This window comes from Balaenoptera ricei, chromosome 2 (genome assembly GCF_028023285.1).
Source record: "Balaenoptera ricei isolate mBalRic1 chromosome 2, mBalRic1.hap2, whole genome shotgun sequence".
In the NCBI taxonomy this organism is placed as follows: domain Eukaryota; kingdom Metazoa; phylum Chordata; class Mammalia; order Artiodactyla; family Balaenopteridae; genus Balaenoptera; species Balaenoptera ricei.
In genome coordinates, this window is record NC_082640.1 from 185,260,881 (window position 1) to 185,278,195 (window position 17,315).

Here is a 17,315-nt window from a genome sequence, read left to right on the forward strand (position 1 = left end):
CTGCTCAGGAGCGTCGGGCTCGAGGGTCAGGCCGTGGCACTGGTGCCGAGAGCTCAGCTTCTCTGTACACCAGTGCCCAGTCCAATCTCGGAGACAGAGTTTTGGGTGAAGTAGAAAAGGACAGCTTTATTACTCTGCCAGACAAAGGGGGACACAGTGGGCTCCAGCCTTGGAAAGACTATGTGTCCCAACCCAGGAGGATTTGATAAGGAGTTTTATAACAATACCTCCCAAGGGTGGGGTTGCTGATAAGATAAGGGGGTGTGCAGGGTCTCGGGTGGCCGGGTCTCCTAGTCTTGATGAGCTTCTCTGGTCCCTTTACTCTTGCCTCCAGTGGTTTCTTAGCTGCTCCTCCCTTGATTAGCAACTGTTCGAACCTGCCCTTTGGAACTTAGGGGAGGTCATGGAGGCTGCAGTCCTGCCTACAAGAAACGGGGGACAAAAAGGCCTCCATGCCCGGGAGCCCCACTGGGCCCCGCTCGGTTTCAGCACATCCTGTGGACTCGGGCACTTCTCGGGAACCCAGAGCCGCACGAAACCACTGGGGGTCCAGTCCTGGGGTCCTGGAGCGTGGGGGTTAGGACTTCAACACACGACCTTGGGGGGACGTATCCAGAGCGTGGCACCTCTCAAGTACACATGTGAGCCACTGGGCATTCAGGGAGCTGGGTGGCTCTGCTCCAGAGGTGGTCCAGACCCAGGTCGCTTCCGCACCTGGGGTGCCATCCTCCCAGAGGTCTCGGAAGGCTCGCCGCCTCGTGTGTCTGCTCCATCGCCCGGGAAGTGAGGAGGGGCAGGAGGAGCGCGCGGCCTGCCAGGGCCGTGATCTGGAAGACGCACACGGGGCCTCTGCTCACGTCTCGCTAGTGCGGTGGCCACACCTTGCTGCACAGAAGGCTCTGAGACCTCCTCCTCCACTGGTAGCCACATGCCAGGTAACACCTAAATGAAGTGGAGAGTCGATACCAAAGGACGAGCAGCCAAACCCCTCCCCCAGAGGGGTTAAAACTGCTTCGGGTCAGTCTGGAGAGTGGTAGTAACAGCTCTGAAAAACCTCAGCAGCTTGAAACAACAGAGGGGCGTGTGTCTCCTGCTCCCAAGTCGTGTCACTCAGAGGTCGGTGGGGGACCCAGCAGGGGCAGCCAGAACTCAAGCATTGCCGGCGGCGCCCCCAGAGGGAGAGAGCTCCGCGAGAGGTTAGACCCACCAGGAGAGGCACGTCAGTGCCACACGGTCCCACCCAACCCCAAGGGCACTGAAGTGCAGGCTTTCCATGGGCCGGGAAGGCAGGAGTCTGGGAGTATTTGGTGAATAGCACGAGTGGTTGATCAACAGAGGTCACATTATCACTGATGACGTGCACTGTTGTTCACAGCTGTGCTGTGTTCGGTACCTTGTGATTACTTTCATGGTTTGTCTAAGCTTTTGTGTTTCCTGGAAAGAGAGAAAGAGGGAATTTTTTTTTAGTTTTCATTAAATGTACTTATCGTGAATTCATCTTGAACTGCTTCCCCAACCCAGTTCTGTTTTTGTGGATTCTACCTGTTAATATTTCTTTACTGTCTATTTCGCAAGATTTCCAGAGGCAGAGCAGATAATCTGGTGATCAATCCACTATGCTTAGAAGTCCAATATGGGTTCTCCAATGGCTTCATTGTTCCTTTCAGATAGAAACTGTCCTATAAGTTGTGTAATGACTTTGGAACTCAGCAAACTCAACAGCCGAGAGCTCTTCCGTCAATTTGATGCCTCTTCCGTGTGTGAGGGACCCCTGGGCTAATGCCACGGGACACTTGGCTCATTCACTCGTTTGTCCTTTGCAGTGAAACGGAGCAGGACCCTGTGGGACTCCCGGGCACAAGTCTTTCCATGTCACCCATTTCTTGTTTGTAGGAAATTGGTTTCATTCAGCTTCCATGGCCTTCCCTGAGTTCCAAAGGGCAGGTTCAAACAGTCGCTAATCAGGGAACGGAGGGGATGCAGAGACAAGGGAGGAGAAGTCAGGAAACAATAGCGCAGCCTTGGGGCAGGGTCCTGCTTCCTCCTCAAGGGGTACACGTAACACTACCTTTGAGCTCTTCTGCAGAACTAAAACCCCCAACCAACAGAAGACGTTAACTACTTGATGAAGCACTCTTTATTCCAGAGAGGCCACAGTTCGATGATACCGCCTGATGCCAGGTGATATTTGGACTGAAGGAACGAGGGCCCTGCACACACCCTCATCCTTATCAGCAACCCCACCCCAGGGTGGGACACACAGTTTTGAGGGCATTAGCCCGCTGTGGCCCCCTTTGCCTGGCAAAGCAATAAAGCTATTCTTTTCTACCTCACCGCAAACTCTGTCTGCGAGATTCAATTCAGTGCTAGTGCACAGAGGGGGGGTTTTGGCATCAGCAGCGTTGATCGTTTCCATTAGTTCTCCTGGGCAACCTGGGTGTCCGGGGACGAGGCATCACGAACACAGGAAATGTCCTAGAAAGGGCTAGAAATTCTTCAGGGTCTCCTCTGAAGAGCATTTGTGCTTTAAGTACCACGCCCCACCCCAAACATAAAACTGACCTCGTGCCTCGGAGGGCCCGTCCCGCCTGTCTGGCTCAGGACTGCAGCCTGCTGTCTAAGCTGCAGGAAGCAGGGGGCAGGCTGCCACTTGTGCCGAATGCTGACCAGGCGGTTTCCAGACTGCAGGACATCTGACAGGCTACTTTTCTGAGGGTTAGATTTTAATAAATACTGCAAAGGAAAGAGAAATTCTAAGACATGTTGCCTTTAAATGCTTTGGCTACGCCAACTTACACAGTGAGATAGCCTTTCGCTCAAAATACATCCCCATCATATATAAAGTCTTATTTGGGGAATATTTTCTTTCTTTGCCTGGGAAGCACTTGTTCTTTGCCTGGGATGCTAGAAGTTCAGTTTCATGAGGCTACATCCTGTATCACACAGCATGAAGTTTCTTAGATTTCTGTTTCTGGGGAGCAATGGCAGGACTGACCCCTGATATCTGGTTGCAAATATTGCCAAACTATAGGATTTATGCCTGGAGAATGACATGGAAGACACTTCACTTGGCCTGTCACAGCCTCAGTACAAAAATAGGGGTAATATTTTGGGAGCCAGTTTTCATTTCCATGATGCTGGTCTTTGCTCAGTGACTCTACGGTACTTTAAAGATTAGTTGTGATTACAAAACTAATACGGTCCCACAGTTTAAACAATACGCAAAAATATTAAACCAGGGATTTTCTACATAAATGTAATCTATGTAAAATACACCTAATTTACAAAAACAAGATCACTTAGTCATTCTGTTGAGGAACTCATTTATTTCGGGCAGAAGTCTTCATAGTGACACATTCATAATAGGTGCAGATGACGCTGAGTGCTGGACGGCAGGCAGCAGTGATAACCGCAGAGAGCTGGTGAAATGATCAGGTCTGGAAGATCCTAAGGTCAGTGGGTGGCTGTGCCAGAGCACAGGGCGTGATCCCGGGGTGCGGCAGGGGCCGTGATCCCGGGGTGCGGCAGGGGCCGTGATCCCGGGGTGCGGCAGGGGCCGTGATCCCGGGGTGCGGCACGGGGCGTGATCCCGGGGTGCGGCAGGGGCCGTGATCCCGGGGTGCGGCACGGGGCCGTGATCCCGGGGTACGGCAGGGGCGTGATCCCGGGGTGCGGCAGGGGCCGTGATCCCGGGGTGCGGCAGGGGCCGTGATCCCGGGGTGCGGCACGGGGCGTGATCCCGGGGTGCGGCACGGGGCGTGATCCCGGGGTGCGACAGGGGCCGTGATCCCGGGGTGCGGCAGGGGCCGTGATCCCGGGGTGCGGCACGGGGCCCACCCGAAGGAGCGTCCGCCGTGGGAGCTGCAGAAGCTGAGGTCCAGAGCCCGGAGGTGCGCGGAGCCGCACTGGGAGGTCACAGCGCTCGGTGGCCCGTTTCAAGCAGCATGCTTTCCAGAAGCAGCGTGCTGTCGGCCTCCAGGTAGGGCTGGTGCAGCCACATGGAGAGGAAGCTCAGCGCCAGGTCGCGGTCGGCCGTGTGAGCCAGCTGCTCCACGACGGTGCGCTTCAGGCGGAGCTCCCGGCCGTACATGTCGGAGAGCTTGCGGGAGACCTCGTCTGAAAGGAACGCGAGCCGTCCTTGAACAGTGGCGTTCAAGGGGGTACCCTTGACTAGGGACGACCTGCCACTGTTTTTTTTTTTTGGCCACGCTGCGCAGCTTGCGGGACCTTAATCCCCAGACCAGGGATGGAACCCGCACCCGCCGAAGTGAAAGCACTGAGTCTTAACCACTGGACAGCCAGGGACTTCGCAAAGCTCCTCCTTAAAAGCTAGAGTCAGCGACAGCACAAGAGGAAGAAGGGCTCCAGCCGGTGCAGATTAGAATCAGATAACATGGTAAATAAGTGTCATGAAATCAAAAAGTACCTGTTACCTTTTCCACTGGACTCTTAGGAACTGGCAATCATTATACGTAGCAGACTGACCTCAAACTGACAATGTTCAATAAACACGTTACATTAGGTGATTTTCTCCCTTATTTAAATCTCAAAGCAACATCAAATAGCTTAGTCCTTCTTTTAAACTAATAAAGCAAAAAAACAGCCCTTACCTCACAGCTTATTTAAGTAATGGAGTTTGTTTTCCCAGCAGTCTTCTTCCATGGGGCTGGCTGAAGTGACCCCCCCAACATGTACTTTTTAAATAAAACAAAACAAAAAGCAAAAACCCATCCTTCTTGAAAAACAAAAACGAGATTGCTGCCTCTACAGAGGAGGCAAACTGCATTCTACCTGTTGGCCTTAAAGGGCTAATAATGGGAACTTGCTTCATGGGTCTCTAATTACATTTAATATTCCTTGCTGATTAGTAGGTAATTAAAGGCAAGAAGAAACGCTCCTCTAAGATGTCCTCATCTCCTTCCTTCCCAATGGATCCTCTTCAATTGAATTTCAAAGCCTGTCAGCTTCTTAGAGGGCCAGATCTAAATGACACCAAATGCTTTCATAACCTACCCCTGAAAATCAATGCAGAAAGAACTACTTACAAAAATAGGCTGTGGGCCACGTGTGGAACAGGAGGGGCCGTTTTCCCTCCTCCCTGTAATGGTAATCTTCTAGTTCACAAATCCCCTTGGTAGTGGAAGACAGCTTTTCCATTTTCATCTGTATTTTGGTCTGAAAAGATATTAATTTAGAATATGAGATTACTATTTAAAATCCTGTCTTAGATTCAATAACTCTAATATTTCAAAGCTAAGAAATGTAAGTCTGTTGAGATCGTAAGTCCAATGATCCAACACCATTACCTCCATGTGCAGCAAATTTCCAGGGAGAAGGAGACTGACAGTTGCTACGACTTCACTAATTTGGATTACTTCAGTAATAAAGCCCACATCTCCAGTGCTGGAGAAGAGGAAGCTTGCTGGGTCCCGCTTCATTAAGATTTCCGAACATCACTAATTTTTTAGCACCGAAGACCTGGAGGGGTGGCAAGGCAGGCTCTCGCTTTTACAGAATGAAAGGAGAAGAGGCATTAAATGAGCTCATTTCTGACTCTTTTTTTAAAACTTAATTAATTAATTTATCTTTCGCTGCGTTGGGTCTTCGTTGCTGCACACGGGGGCTACTCTTCATTGCCGTGCGTGGACTTCTCATTGCGGTGGTTTCTCTTGTCGCGGAGCACAGGATCTAGGCACGCCGGCTCAGTAGTTGTGGCTCGCAGGCTCTAGAGCACAGGCTCAGTAGTTGTGGCGCACGGGCTTAGTTGCTCCATGGCATGTGGGATCTTCCTGGACCCCAGGGATCAAACCCGTGTCCCCTGCCTTGGCAGGCGGATTCTTAACCACTGCACCAACCAGGGAAGTCCCTCATTTCTGACTCTTATGAACTGCCTTTTGAGTTTAATGCCAAAAGCTCGGCCTCTGTGCACCAGTGTCGAGTCAAATCTCGGAGACAGAGTTTTGGGTGAAGTAGAAAAGAATAGCTTTATTGCTTTGCCAGGCAAAGGGGGACACAGCGGGCTCCTGCCCTGGAAAACTATGTGTCCCCAATCCGGGAGGATTTGATGAGGGGTTTTATAGCAACAGTTCAAGGGTGGGGTTGCTGGTAAGATTAGAGTGTGTGTGGGGCCTGCACTCCTTTAATCTGGTCTCACGTGGTCGTCTCCTAATCTTGATGAGCTTCTCTGGTCCCTTTAATCTTTCTTTCTTTCTTTTCTTCCTTCCTTCCTTCCTCCCTCCCTCCCTTCCTTCTTTCTTTCCTTTCTTTCTCTCTCTCTCCCTCCCTCCCTCTCTCTCTCTCTTTCTTTCTTTCTTTCTTTCTTTCCTTTCTTTCTCTCTCTCTCTCTCTCTCTCCCTCCCTCCCTCCCTCCCTATCTATCTATCTATCTATCTATCTATTTATTTATGGCTGTGTTGGGTCTTCATTTCTGGGCGAGGGCTTTCTCTAGTTGCCGCAAGCGGGGGCCACTCTTCATTGTGGGGCGCGGGCCTCTCACCATCGCGGCCTCTCTTGTTGCGGAGCACAGGCTCCAGACGCGCAGGCTCACTAGTTGTGGCTCACGGGCCCAGTTGCTCCGCGGCATGTGGGATCTTCCCAGACCAGGGCTCTGTAGTTGTGGCTCACAGGCCCAGTTGCTCTGCGGCATGTGCGATCTTCCCAGACCAGGGCTCGAGCCCGTGTCTGCTGCATTGGCAGGCAGATTCTCAACCACTGCGCCACCAGGGAAGCCCCTGGTCCCTTGAATCTCGCCTCAGGTGGTTTCTTGGCTGCTCTTCCTTTGCTCAGCAACTGTTGGAACCTGCCCTTTGGAACTCAGGGAAGGTCATGGAGGCTGGAGTCTTGTCTACAAACAAGAAACGGGGGACGGAAAGGCTTCCATGCCCAGGAGCCCCACAGGGTCCTGCTCTGTTTCCAGTTTACTGAAACCTCTTTGAGGCTTGTTTCCTTGTTTATAAAATGATAATAATGAAAGGCAGCCCTACACACTTCACACAGGAAGGAAATGGTGAGGACGTGACATGGACGGTACCTCAGTGTACGCCAGGCTCTGTGCTGCGGCACAGACAAAGTGCCTGCTTCCACAGGGGGTCGGGGGACTAAGTTAGTACTTGTGGAGCACCTGGTCGGAGCTACGTAAGGGTTTGTTAAGTAAAACAAATGGGTGAAGTAACAAAGATTCCAGATATCAGCAGCATGGGTCTACTAAGACCACAAGTCTAGGTCCTAAGTATGGACTTAGCTTTATGTACACAGGGGGTATAAGCAAAGATATATAAATCGTCAAAATCTTAATTCCTGGGCTTCCCTAGTGGCGCAGTGGTTGAGAATCTGTCTGCCAATGCAGGGGACACGGGTTCGAGCCCTGGTCTGGGAGGATCCCACATGCCGCAGAGCAACTGGGCCCGTGAGCCACAACTACTGAGCCAGCGCGTCTGGAGCTTGTGCTCCGCAACAAGAGAGGCCGCGATAGTGAGAGGCCCGCACACTGCGATGAAGAGTGGCCCCCGCTTGCCGTAACTAGAGAAAGCCCTTGCACAGAAACGAAGACCCAACACAGCCAAAAATAAATAAATAAATAAATAAAAAATAAAAATAAAGGAATTCCTTTTAAAAAAAAAAAATCTTAATTCCTTGCACTTAGTCCTTCAACCACCCTCCAATTACATCTGAAGAGGCATGCACTAAATTTAGCGAACATTAATTTTTAAAGGACTAGACTCCTTTCCCAAATCTTTCCAGGTTCGATATTTCACTTGACCCAACCCCAAGAGGCAGGACTCATCATTTCCGTACCACAGGTGGGAAAATGCTCAAGGTTGCTGAGCTAGGGAAAGACGAGGCCAAGACTTGATACCACGCTTTCCGACCCCAAGTCTCTTGACACCCAATCCTAAACCCTCTCCTCTGCGTCCTGCAGCAGCTCCACCTAATGCTAAGAAAAGCTGATAAAGGTCAGGAGAGCCAAGAAAATCCTGTAGGCTTGACACCGCCGGGCCAGAGGTGCCAGCCCCATTCTGGGGCTCATTCATCAATGACAATACCAAAGTCTCACGCACGTGCAGCCCTAAAGTGACAGCAGCTGGACACGCTCTCAGCTCCACGTCCCCTCCCAAAGCCAACACCCCACACCTCGAGATGTTCGTCCAGCTTAGGGACAAGGGTGCCTCCACCCTCTACCAATGTCAGATTCAAGACAAAGTCAAGTCTGGGAAACCATTCTCTCTAAAGGATGGAGGAAAATAGGAAAAATAATATCAATATCCTTATAACATCAACATGGTTTTGAACCTAAGAATGAGAACTAATTCTCAAATCACTTTATTTTACTTTATATTTTGGCCGCGCTGTACGGCTTGCGGGATCTTAGTTCCCCGACCAGGGATCGAACCCAGACGCCCAGCAGTGAAAGTGCAGAGTCTTAACCACTGGACCGCCAGGGAAGTCCCTCAAACCACTTTAAAACAGAATAAATTCACTGGAGCAGAACTTTGGGGCCTGACAACTAGCACCCGTGGTCAGCCCAGGCTTTGTCTGAAGACCCTGGGAACTCAGGTCACTATGGGCACACAGTCACCTAAAACCTTGCAGCCACTTTCAGCTGCCCTGCCAGGCCACGCCCCCTCACCCTGGACCCGTGCTGTGGGTAGAGGGACCAGGGACAGGACGTGTCACCTGTTACTGCTCAGTCCCTCAAGCCGCTGGCTGGATGTTCTGGACCTTGACTCTACCTCCTAACATCCTCCCAGGCCGTCCCTCCTCCGTGCGGGTCAGTGGGACTGAGGAACGGGTCCCGTGGTACCAGACAGCCACTTAATGGGGAGAACCAAGGATGGACAAGTAAAACCCGTCAGTCATTCCTGACATGCCTGAAATGGAAGGCAAAATGCCTCTTCCCCCTCGTCCTGCGCAGACGCTCTTCCCTAACGAGGTGTGCATATGTATAGAGTTATAAATGAGGACTTGTGAACTAAAGAAAGCCAAATGGCATTTAGAAACAAAATCCTTCCCAGGGTTTTCACATTTTATAAAAGTCACATTAGTATACGTCAGAAGTGTTTCTCGTTTTAACCCAGTTTGGGGATTCTGTGAAACGTTTTATGCCAGAAAGGAAGATGGAAGGTCAGGGATGAAGAGGTTCTGGTGGGAGTGTTGCCACATCTAACGAACGACAAACGACTGAGCCCAGCATCGTGTGTGTAACTTTGTTGGCTGTTTAAAAGTATTTCAGTATACACAGGGAACTGTATTCAATATCCCGTAATAAACCATAATGGAAAAGGATATGAGAAAGAATATGTATTTATATGTCTAACTGAATCACTTTGCTGTACACCAGAAACTAACACAACATTGGAAATCAACTATACTTCAATGAAACAACAACAACAAACACTGACAATTAAAAGCTAAGTGTGGGACTTCCCTGGTGGCGCAGTGGTTAAGAATCTGCTTGCCAATGCAGGGGACATGGGTTCGAGCTCTGGTCCAGAAAGATCCCACATGCCAGGGAGCAACTAAGCCCGTGTGCCACAACTACTGAGCCTGCGCTCCAGAACCCGTGAGCCACAACTACTGAGCCCGCGTGCCACAACTACTGAAGCCCACGCGCCTAGAGCCCATGCTCTGCAACAAAAGAAGCCACCGCAATGAGAGGCCCGCGCACCACAAGGAAGAGTAGCCCCCACTCACCGCAACTAGAGAAAGCCCGCGCGCAGCAGCCAAAAATAAATAAATAAATAAATAGATTAATTAATTAATTAAAAAAAAAGCTAAGTGTGACCAGGAAATAAATAAATAAAATATTTCAATATAGGAACTTAGCCATTCAGTTTCTTCTCTTTCAAGCAATATGTGTGCCCATGCTTGGTCCAAACAAAACCACTTGCCATAATCAAATGGGTTAATTTGGGGAAAAAAACATACACGTGGTCAGTTTTCAATTGGGTCATTCTGGAAATTTCGATTGATTACTCTGCCTGTGTTAATTCTCTACTGGTCCAGAAGTCTAGGTCTAGAACTCAACTACTGGAGACACAGCTGTGAACCTGGAGATAAAACAAAGAAAACATCAAGCCCACACACCTTATCCTCCAGGCTTCCTGTGAGTGGGGCTTAAAACAAAGTGACTGATGACCCAGGCCTGTCTTGTTCCTGCTTGAGCACCAGGTGGAGAGCCTGGGCAGGGGGGCAAATGTTTCTTATCACAGCACAACCCGAAGGCAGACGGGACACAAAACAGACGGGACAACTACAAAAACCTAATCATTTATTTAGAGGAGACAAATAGCCCCATACACGGCAAAATATCCTGAAGACAGTATTGCATTTCAATCAAAGAAAAGGCTAAATCACCAAAATGTTCTCAATGCACTATTTATTTTTCTCATTTTAATGTTTCAGAAACCATTACATCTTACAATGGATGTGATGTTTAAAAGGGCAGTGCTTCTTTCCTGAAAAACTCTTAAACCTATAGTCTGCCTCATAATACGTGGAACCCTAACTTTGAATAAGTGGTATCTTGAAGAAATACAATTATATTTGACATATTCTGTTTAAAAAGGCAAGGAAGCATGTAAAACATTAGAAACATTTCCATCAAGAAAGGTTAAACTATACAGACTTTCTATGTTTGTGGGGAGCTTTAGTTAGTTAGTTCAAAGGTGTGCAACACCTTATCCCTGTGTCTGGCCGAGATGAGGTGCTTCGTGCACACGTGGCGGCCAGCATGGTGGGTACTGACACCCAGACTTTAGTTCAACAACATATAAGAGCATCTCTTACGTGCGAGATCAAGCCTCACAGGTCCAATCCAGCTCAAAGCCTATTTCTGTGTGTCCCTTGAGCTAAGAATGGGTTTTACATTTTTAAGTGGTTGGAAAAAAAAAAAAATCAAAAGCAGAATATTTTGTGACACATGAAAATTATCTGAAATGCAAAGTTCAGCATCCATAAATAGAGTTTTATGGGAACACAGCTGCACCCACTCGCCTCCGTACTGTCGCTGAGTAGAGGTGAGAGTGCCTGCAGGGTCCCCAAAGCCTGACACACTTCCTGTGGAGCCTGGGAGTGGGTGAAATTGCCCTGGCAACACGCAGGACCAAAAGAACCAAGGTCTAGGACAGCATCTTGGGAAACAAGATTTACGGGACACGTAGAGCGAGAGAGACCAACGGAGGAGGTTGAGGAAGGAAAAACGAAAGCCTGGTGAAGGAAAGCACGACCCACCACGTGGAACGCTGCGAGGCGTTTGTGCAAACGCGACACCCGGGGATCCCTGCACCTTACCAGAGCATCCAGGGTGGTCTGCAGCCCCTCGCACAGCATCTCGAGCTCCCTGCTGTATTCTGGGTGCTCCTTTTCTGCATTTTCATCAGAAGCCAGGCTGCTGCTCTCTAATCCTATCGTGTCTTTGCTCCTGGACAAGATGGAAACGAGTGGGAACAAAATACACTCCACAGGCTTGCCTCATTTCGTTGTGATGAACCCTCGAAAACTCAATATCCACGTACTTATGTCATCATCGACTTTTTCCATTGGCGTCGTTTCACGTCATCACGTTTACATGTTATTTATATATACAACGAATGTGTCCAGAACAAGTCAGTTCAATCCAGCCCTGTGGCATCCTCAGGGGGCAAGACACGGATCATTTCCTCAGAGTCCAACAGCTAGGAATGCGTTTTGTAAACGGAAGGCTGTGACCCACAGCGCCTGAAATTAATCTAGTGGGGCCACAATCAACAATTAAGGAACAAAATTAGGGACTTCCCTGGTGGTCCAGTGGTTAAAACTCTGCGCTTCCACTGCAGGGAACATGGGTTGGATCCCTGGTCAGGGAACTAAGATCCCACATGCTGTGCGGCACGGCCAAAAAAAAAAAAGAAATTTAAGGAAAAAAATTAAACATTAGAATAGAAAATATCAGAGAGCATCTTATGCAGTAAGGTAAGAACTGTTTCATGGAACTTGCTGAGCAGGAAAAGGCAGCAGAAGGCCGACGTGTGTGATGTGTTTGAAAGAACTGGGAAGAGCCAGGGGCCCAGGCCAGAAAGTTAAGACTCTAGACCCTGGCCCGTAGACAAAGATATACAAATATATAATTACAACACTGAGAAATTAAAACTACACATATATAGATCCATACTCATGTTTCTCTTCAGATCATATAAATCTTTCGCATTTTACTAAAGATGCTCGTGGGTAGGAACAAGCTTGAGTCTTGCTTACATTTTTGGAGGCCTTGCATAAGCAAAGCTGATTAAAAAAAACAAAAACATAAATATAGGAAAGTGCAAGAACAGTAAAGCAAATCTTCCAATTAGAATTGGCAACTGCCAACAGTTTTTTTTCATAACTCCTTTGTCTTTTTAGAAGAACTTGCTAAGGGAAAACATGCCCCTGTGTGTCTCCTCTGCTCTGAATACCCCTCTCTACTTCTGACACCTGGTCATCAAAGGGAGGGGGGCGGTTCTCCACACCAAGCAATTCTCAGGTTCTCTGGACACCAGCCGGGTGTCTTACAATGTAACTCAATCCTGATACTGTCTACCAGAGACAGCATCAGATCACACAGGGTAAGGGCTCTGTCCCACAAGACTGCCCCCGTCTCAACTTCAGACGCCAATCACAAGTTCAGGTTGTTACCTGTACTTAGGACTGACCAGCTGTCAATTGGAAGTTCCCACGACCCCCTCCTTGGGTTCAATTAATTTGCTAGACCAGCTCACAGGACTCAGGAAAACAGTTTACTTTCTAGATTACTGGTTTATTACAAAGGATATACAAATATCCTTTATTCATATCCTTTATTCGTATCCTTTATTCATATACCTGTAGACAAGAGGTACTCAAGGCAACGTCTGGAAGGTCGAGCAAAGGAGCTTCTGTCCCTGAGGAGTCTGGGGTACATTTCCCTTCAGGCACATGGAAGCGTTCTGGTTCCCCAACCCAGAAGCTCTCCAAACCCCCGTCCTTTTGGGTTTTTACGGAGGCTTCATTATGAAGGCATGATTGATTAAATGATTGGCCATCGGTGATTAATTCAACTTCCAGCCCTTCTCACCTCCCTAGAGGTGAGGTAAGGGGGTAGGGCTGATAGTGCCAACTCTAATCACGTGGTTACTGCCTCCCTCCTTAGGGTTTTCCAGAAGCCCCCTCATTAACACGAACTCAGGTGTGTAGAAAGGGGCTTGTTATGATGACAGGAGACTCCTTTCCCCTTTATCACTCTGGAGCTATTCCAGGAACTGGAGAACAAAAGAACAAATCTTAGCGTAACTAAAGATTCTCCCATTGCTCATATCCCTAAGGAAATTATAAGGGTTTTAAGAGCCGTGTGTCAGGAACAGGGACAAAGACCAAACATATATATTTTTTTACTATAAATCACAATACCACAGAAATAAAATGCAGCATTATGAAGTGATACTTCTTCCTAGACGATACCAGTGTCATGAATTGAGTCTGTATCCTTCCAATCCATTTTTATAATTTTATATACAGATATAACCATGAACAATTTGTAGTATAATTTTGCATTTAAAATGTACACACACAGTTCATACTTGCATGCATCATTTTATCACTTGCTTTTTCACTTTATATAATTTATCCATGTTCCTAGAGACTACCCTTCCCATTCTACAAGACTGCCATGAAATTTCTGCCCAATCATTAAGGGTGAAGCGCACAGAGCACACTTTGTAGGTACTTACAATAAACTCATTTTCAGGTTGGCAATATTATTTGCAGTGGCAAAACCTCCATCATTGAGGGTTTCCCATTTCAGGATTAAATTATGCCAATCGGCTGCATTGTCCTTAATTTTCCTTGCACTGACAGATAAGACAGGTTTTCTGGGCGTTGCACTTCCAAGAGTCTTTGCTGATAGGGAGCAAAAGAAACATAATATTATGAAATTCATGATCACGGTTGGGGGGAAAAACCAAACTGTTCTAATTTGCAACAGTAAAACTATCGGAAACACTACATCCACTGGACAAATCACGTTGTGGAAATGAAGACGTGTGGATGAATGTGAAAGTCCCTGGAACAAGACAAAACACAATTGTTTTTACATTTTTAGTTCTCACCAGATATATGAATCCTCTCGAAGCTTAATGGCTCCACAAAGTTTTACCCCGAGCACTTTGACCACTTTCAAAGGTTGGGAAGGAGGTGGAGCTGTGACTGTCTGCTACGGGGCTCCGATGCCCCTGCCTTACCGCACCCACTCTCCAGTCTCTGGAACTTTGATACCTGACGTTTGCTCGGAGCTTTGTGGGTCAGCAGAGCTCATCAGTCCAACACACTGACAAGGCTGAACCCCAGAGATGCAGTGATGATCTCCACGCTAGGAATGCAGGAGGAGGTCCAAAGGCCTTCAGGACCTGGCTCTTCTGCCTCAACACTCACCTCAACCCCGACCTTGAAGCCCCTCAATCTCTAGCTAAAATCAACTACTGGCAGCTCTTGAAAAGTCCTTTGCATGTGCAGTTCTCTCTGCTAGAAAGCTCTTTCCTTCCTCGGGCTAACGCTGCCCATACCCCAGGACTCACCCAGATCCCAGCTCCTGTGGGAAGCAACATCCAGACCACTCAGGCTGTTTGGGCCCTCCCAGCCCTCCCGTGCCCTCTCTTCTTCTCTACTTAGAATCCTTCAAAGGCGTCTCATGGCCCACAGGATAAGGTCCAAATTCTGAGAGAGGCCCCTTAAGCAATCCAGCACACACAATGGCGGTACAGTTTGGAGTCTAGACTCTGAAGACCAGAATGACTGGGTTTGAATCCCAGCTCTGTCACTGCCAGTTGTACAATCTTGGGTAAGTTAGTTAACCTCTCAGAGCCTCAAAGTGCCTATCTGTAAAATGGGGATAAAATATATCTACTACAAAGAGTTGATGTGAAGATCAGATAATATATATAAAGCTGGGAATTCCTTGGCAGTCCAGTGGTTAGGACTCCACGCTTCCACTGCAGGGGGCGTGGGTTCGATCCTTGGTCGGGGAACTAAGATCCCACACACCACGCAGCATGGCCAAAAAAACCCCCCAAAAAACATATACATATATGTAAAGCTGTGAGGGTGTGAGGGCCTGGCACGTGGCAAGCATCCAGCATAGGATGTATTACCACAAGGGCCTCTCCAACGTGTTTTTCCCACTACCACCAAGCAATAAACTCAATTCTGACACTATCTATCTGGAGGTGGCATCAGATTCCCCAAGTTAATGGCTCAGTCCTGTAACACTCTCCCCCGCCTCCACTTTAGACACCTGTCTCAAGTCCAGGTTGTCACCTGTGCTTCTGACCTACTGGCTATAGGTTGGAGGTTCCAAAGACCCCCCTCCCTAGGATTTGATTAATTTGCTAGAGTGCCTCACAGAAAACTCAGGAAAACATTTTACTTACTAGATTACTAGGAAGAGCCAGATGGAAGAGATGCATAGGGTAATGTACGTGGGCAGGGGTACAGAGCTGCCAAGCTCTCTCCAAGTGCCGCTCTCCCTGCGTCTCCACCTGTTCACCAACCTGGAAGCTCTCACAACCCTTTGCTTTTGTTTTTTTATGGAGGCTTCATTACATGGGCAGGATTGATTAAATGACTGACCATTGGTGACTGATTTAACCTCCAGCCTCTCTTGCCTTGTTGGAGATGGGGGATTGGGGGGTGGGGGTGGGACTGAAAGTTCCAGCTCTCTAATCACATGATTGGTTCCCCTGACAACCAGCCCCCATCCTTAGGTAACCTAGGAGCTCCACTTTTAAATATCATATTGATTTTTCATTCACTCTTTACTTATACAACTAACCAATATTCGCCAAGTGCCTACATTATGCCAGCTGTGGGGGCTGAAGTGACTGAATTAGATAGACCAGGACCATTTTCATGGAACTTACTTTCCAAAGATGAGGTGGATAACAGACAATTAGATGATCATCAGTTTAGATCATAAGTGCCACAAAATAAAACAGGGTCTTGTGTTAGCATGAACCCCTGAGACGTTGTCATTTAGGCTGAAACCTGAATGATGAGAAGTCAACAGCAGGGGCCCTAAGGTGAGAATGAGCTTGGTGAGTGTGAGAAAAGAACAAGACCAGTGTGGCTAGAATGAAATGGAGAGAGAGGAGACAGTCAGACAGCTAGAAACTTATAGGCCAAGATAAGAAGTTTGGGTTTATTCCAAGTCAATGGAAAGCAAGCAGTAAGCTTTGAGTTGGGAAGTGACATGATCTGATGTAGGTTTTTAGAAAGTCACTTCCACAAAGAAGTCCTCCTGGATCCGCAGGTTGGGTAAGGACTCACTGCACTATATATCTGGAACACCCTGTACTTCATTCAGCTTCATTCATGACACTCACCAGTGTAGTGTATTTGCTTGTTTAATGTCCAGTACATTCCTTGATAGACTGTTAAGTTCCACCAGAGTAGGGACTAAGACTGTCTTGGTCCCTCTCATAATCTCAGCACGTAGTAGGTGCTGACTAGAATGTGTTAAATGGAGAAAAAGCTCTTACCACCTGTACTATAATCTTCTAAGGGTTTCCCTCCTCCAGTAGGGGCTCCTTGCGGGCGAGGACCACATGTGATTCATCGTGTCTGACCCATACCCAGCACATATTTAGGAACCAAAAACAATGTTCTGACTTCAAGAAACTCACAGTCTAGCTGGGAAAGAGATCAGTTATCAATCACAGGGCAGGGCAGTAGCACAGTGGCTACGTTACTTATCCCCTCCGAGCCTCGACTCCCCACCTGTTGACGTTACTTCATGGGATCGCTGTGCGCCTCAAACGAGCTGATCCACTGAAAGTACTTAGAACACGATTTGGCGCACAGCGAGCACTCGCTGAATGATAGCTTTTATTACAAGCAGAAAGCTCTGTGGCCGGGAATTCTGAGGGGAGTTCAGGGAAAGTGCTCCGCTGGTCCTAATTTATAACGACAATTACAATTTGAGTGTCAGGATCTGCTGACACTCCTTTGCATCATCTCGTTCTACACATGAAAAAATCGAGGCTCGGCAAAACTGACTCCCGGGCCGACCGCAGAGCCTGATCGGGGCCAGCGGGCTGGGCTGGGGCAAGGGACGGACCGTCATTCAACCCGGGAGGCCTCCGGCCTCAGGCCAGCCCGAAGATCAAACTATAACAATGGTACCCTCCCTGCCTGGGGGAACTTGCCCTTCTCACGCACCTTCCATGCTGGCCGCAGAGATCCCGGGAAAGAGACCCGGAGCCCCGCCCACGCACGCCAGAAGTCAGTCTACGTCACTTCCGATCCCGCCCGCCCCCTCCTGAGGCTCTGCCGCT

The 17,315-nt window shown here is 48.4% G+C and overlaps 1 protein-coding gene and 1 non-coding gene across 3 annotated transcripts; one reads left to right on the top strand and one right to left on the bottom strand.

Moving 5' to 3' along the window:
* Nucleotides 1–3,306: 3,306 nt before the first annotated feature.
* CINP (cyclin dependent kinase 2 interacting protein) lies at nucleotides 3,307–17,312 on the bottom strand. 2 transcript variants are annotated; one of them, XM_059915046.1, is made up of 5 exons: nucleotides 17,200–17,312; nucleotides 13,719–13,887; nucleotides 11,290–11,419; nucleotides 5,046–5,175; nucleotides 3,307–4,116 (listed from the first exon to the last, which is right to left on the bottom strand). In XM_059915046.1, the coding sequence occupies exons 1-5, from the start codon at nucleotides 17,204–17,206 to the stop codon at nucleotides 3,914–3,916; spliced, it is 639 nt and encodes a 212-aa protein (XP_059771029.1). In that variant the 5' UTR covers nucleotides 17,207–17,312; the 3' UTR covers nucleotides 3,307–3,913. The 2 variants fall into 2 exon arrangements, with proteins under 2 accessions (XP_059771029.1, XP_059771028.1); XM_059915045.1 differs by lacking the exon at nucleotides 17,200–17,312 and adding an exon at nucleotides 16,365–16,446.
* LOC132361659 (U5 spliceosomal RNA) lies at nucleotides 12,145–12,260 on the top strand. Its single transcript, XR_009501932.1, has one exon. It is a non-coding gene; the product is annotated as a U5 spliceosomal RNA (small nuclear RNA).
* Nucleotides 17,313–17,315: the final 3 nt, after the last annotated feature.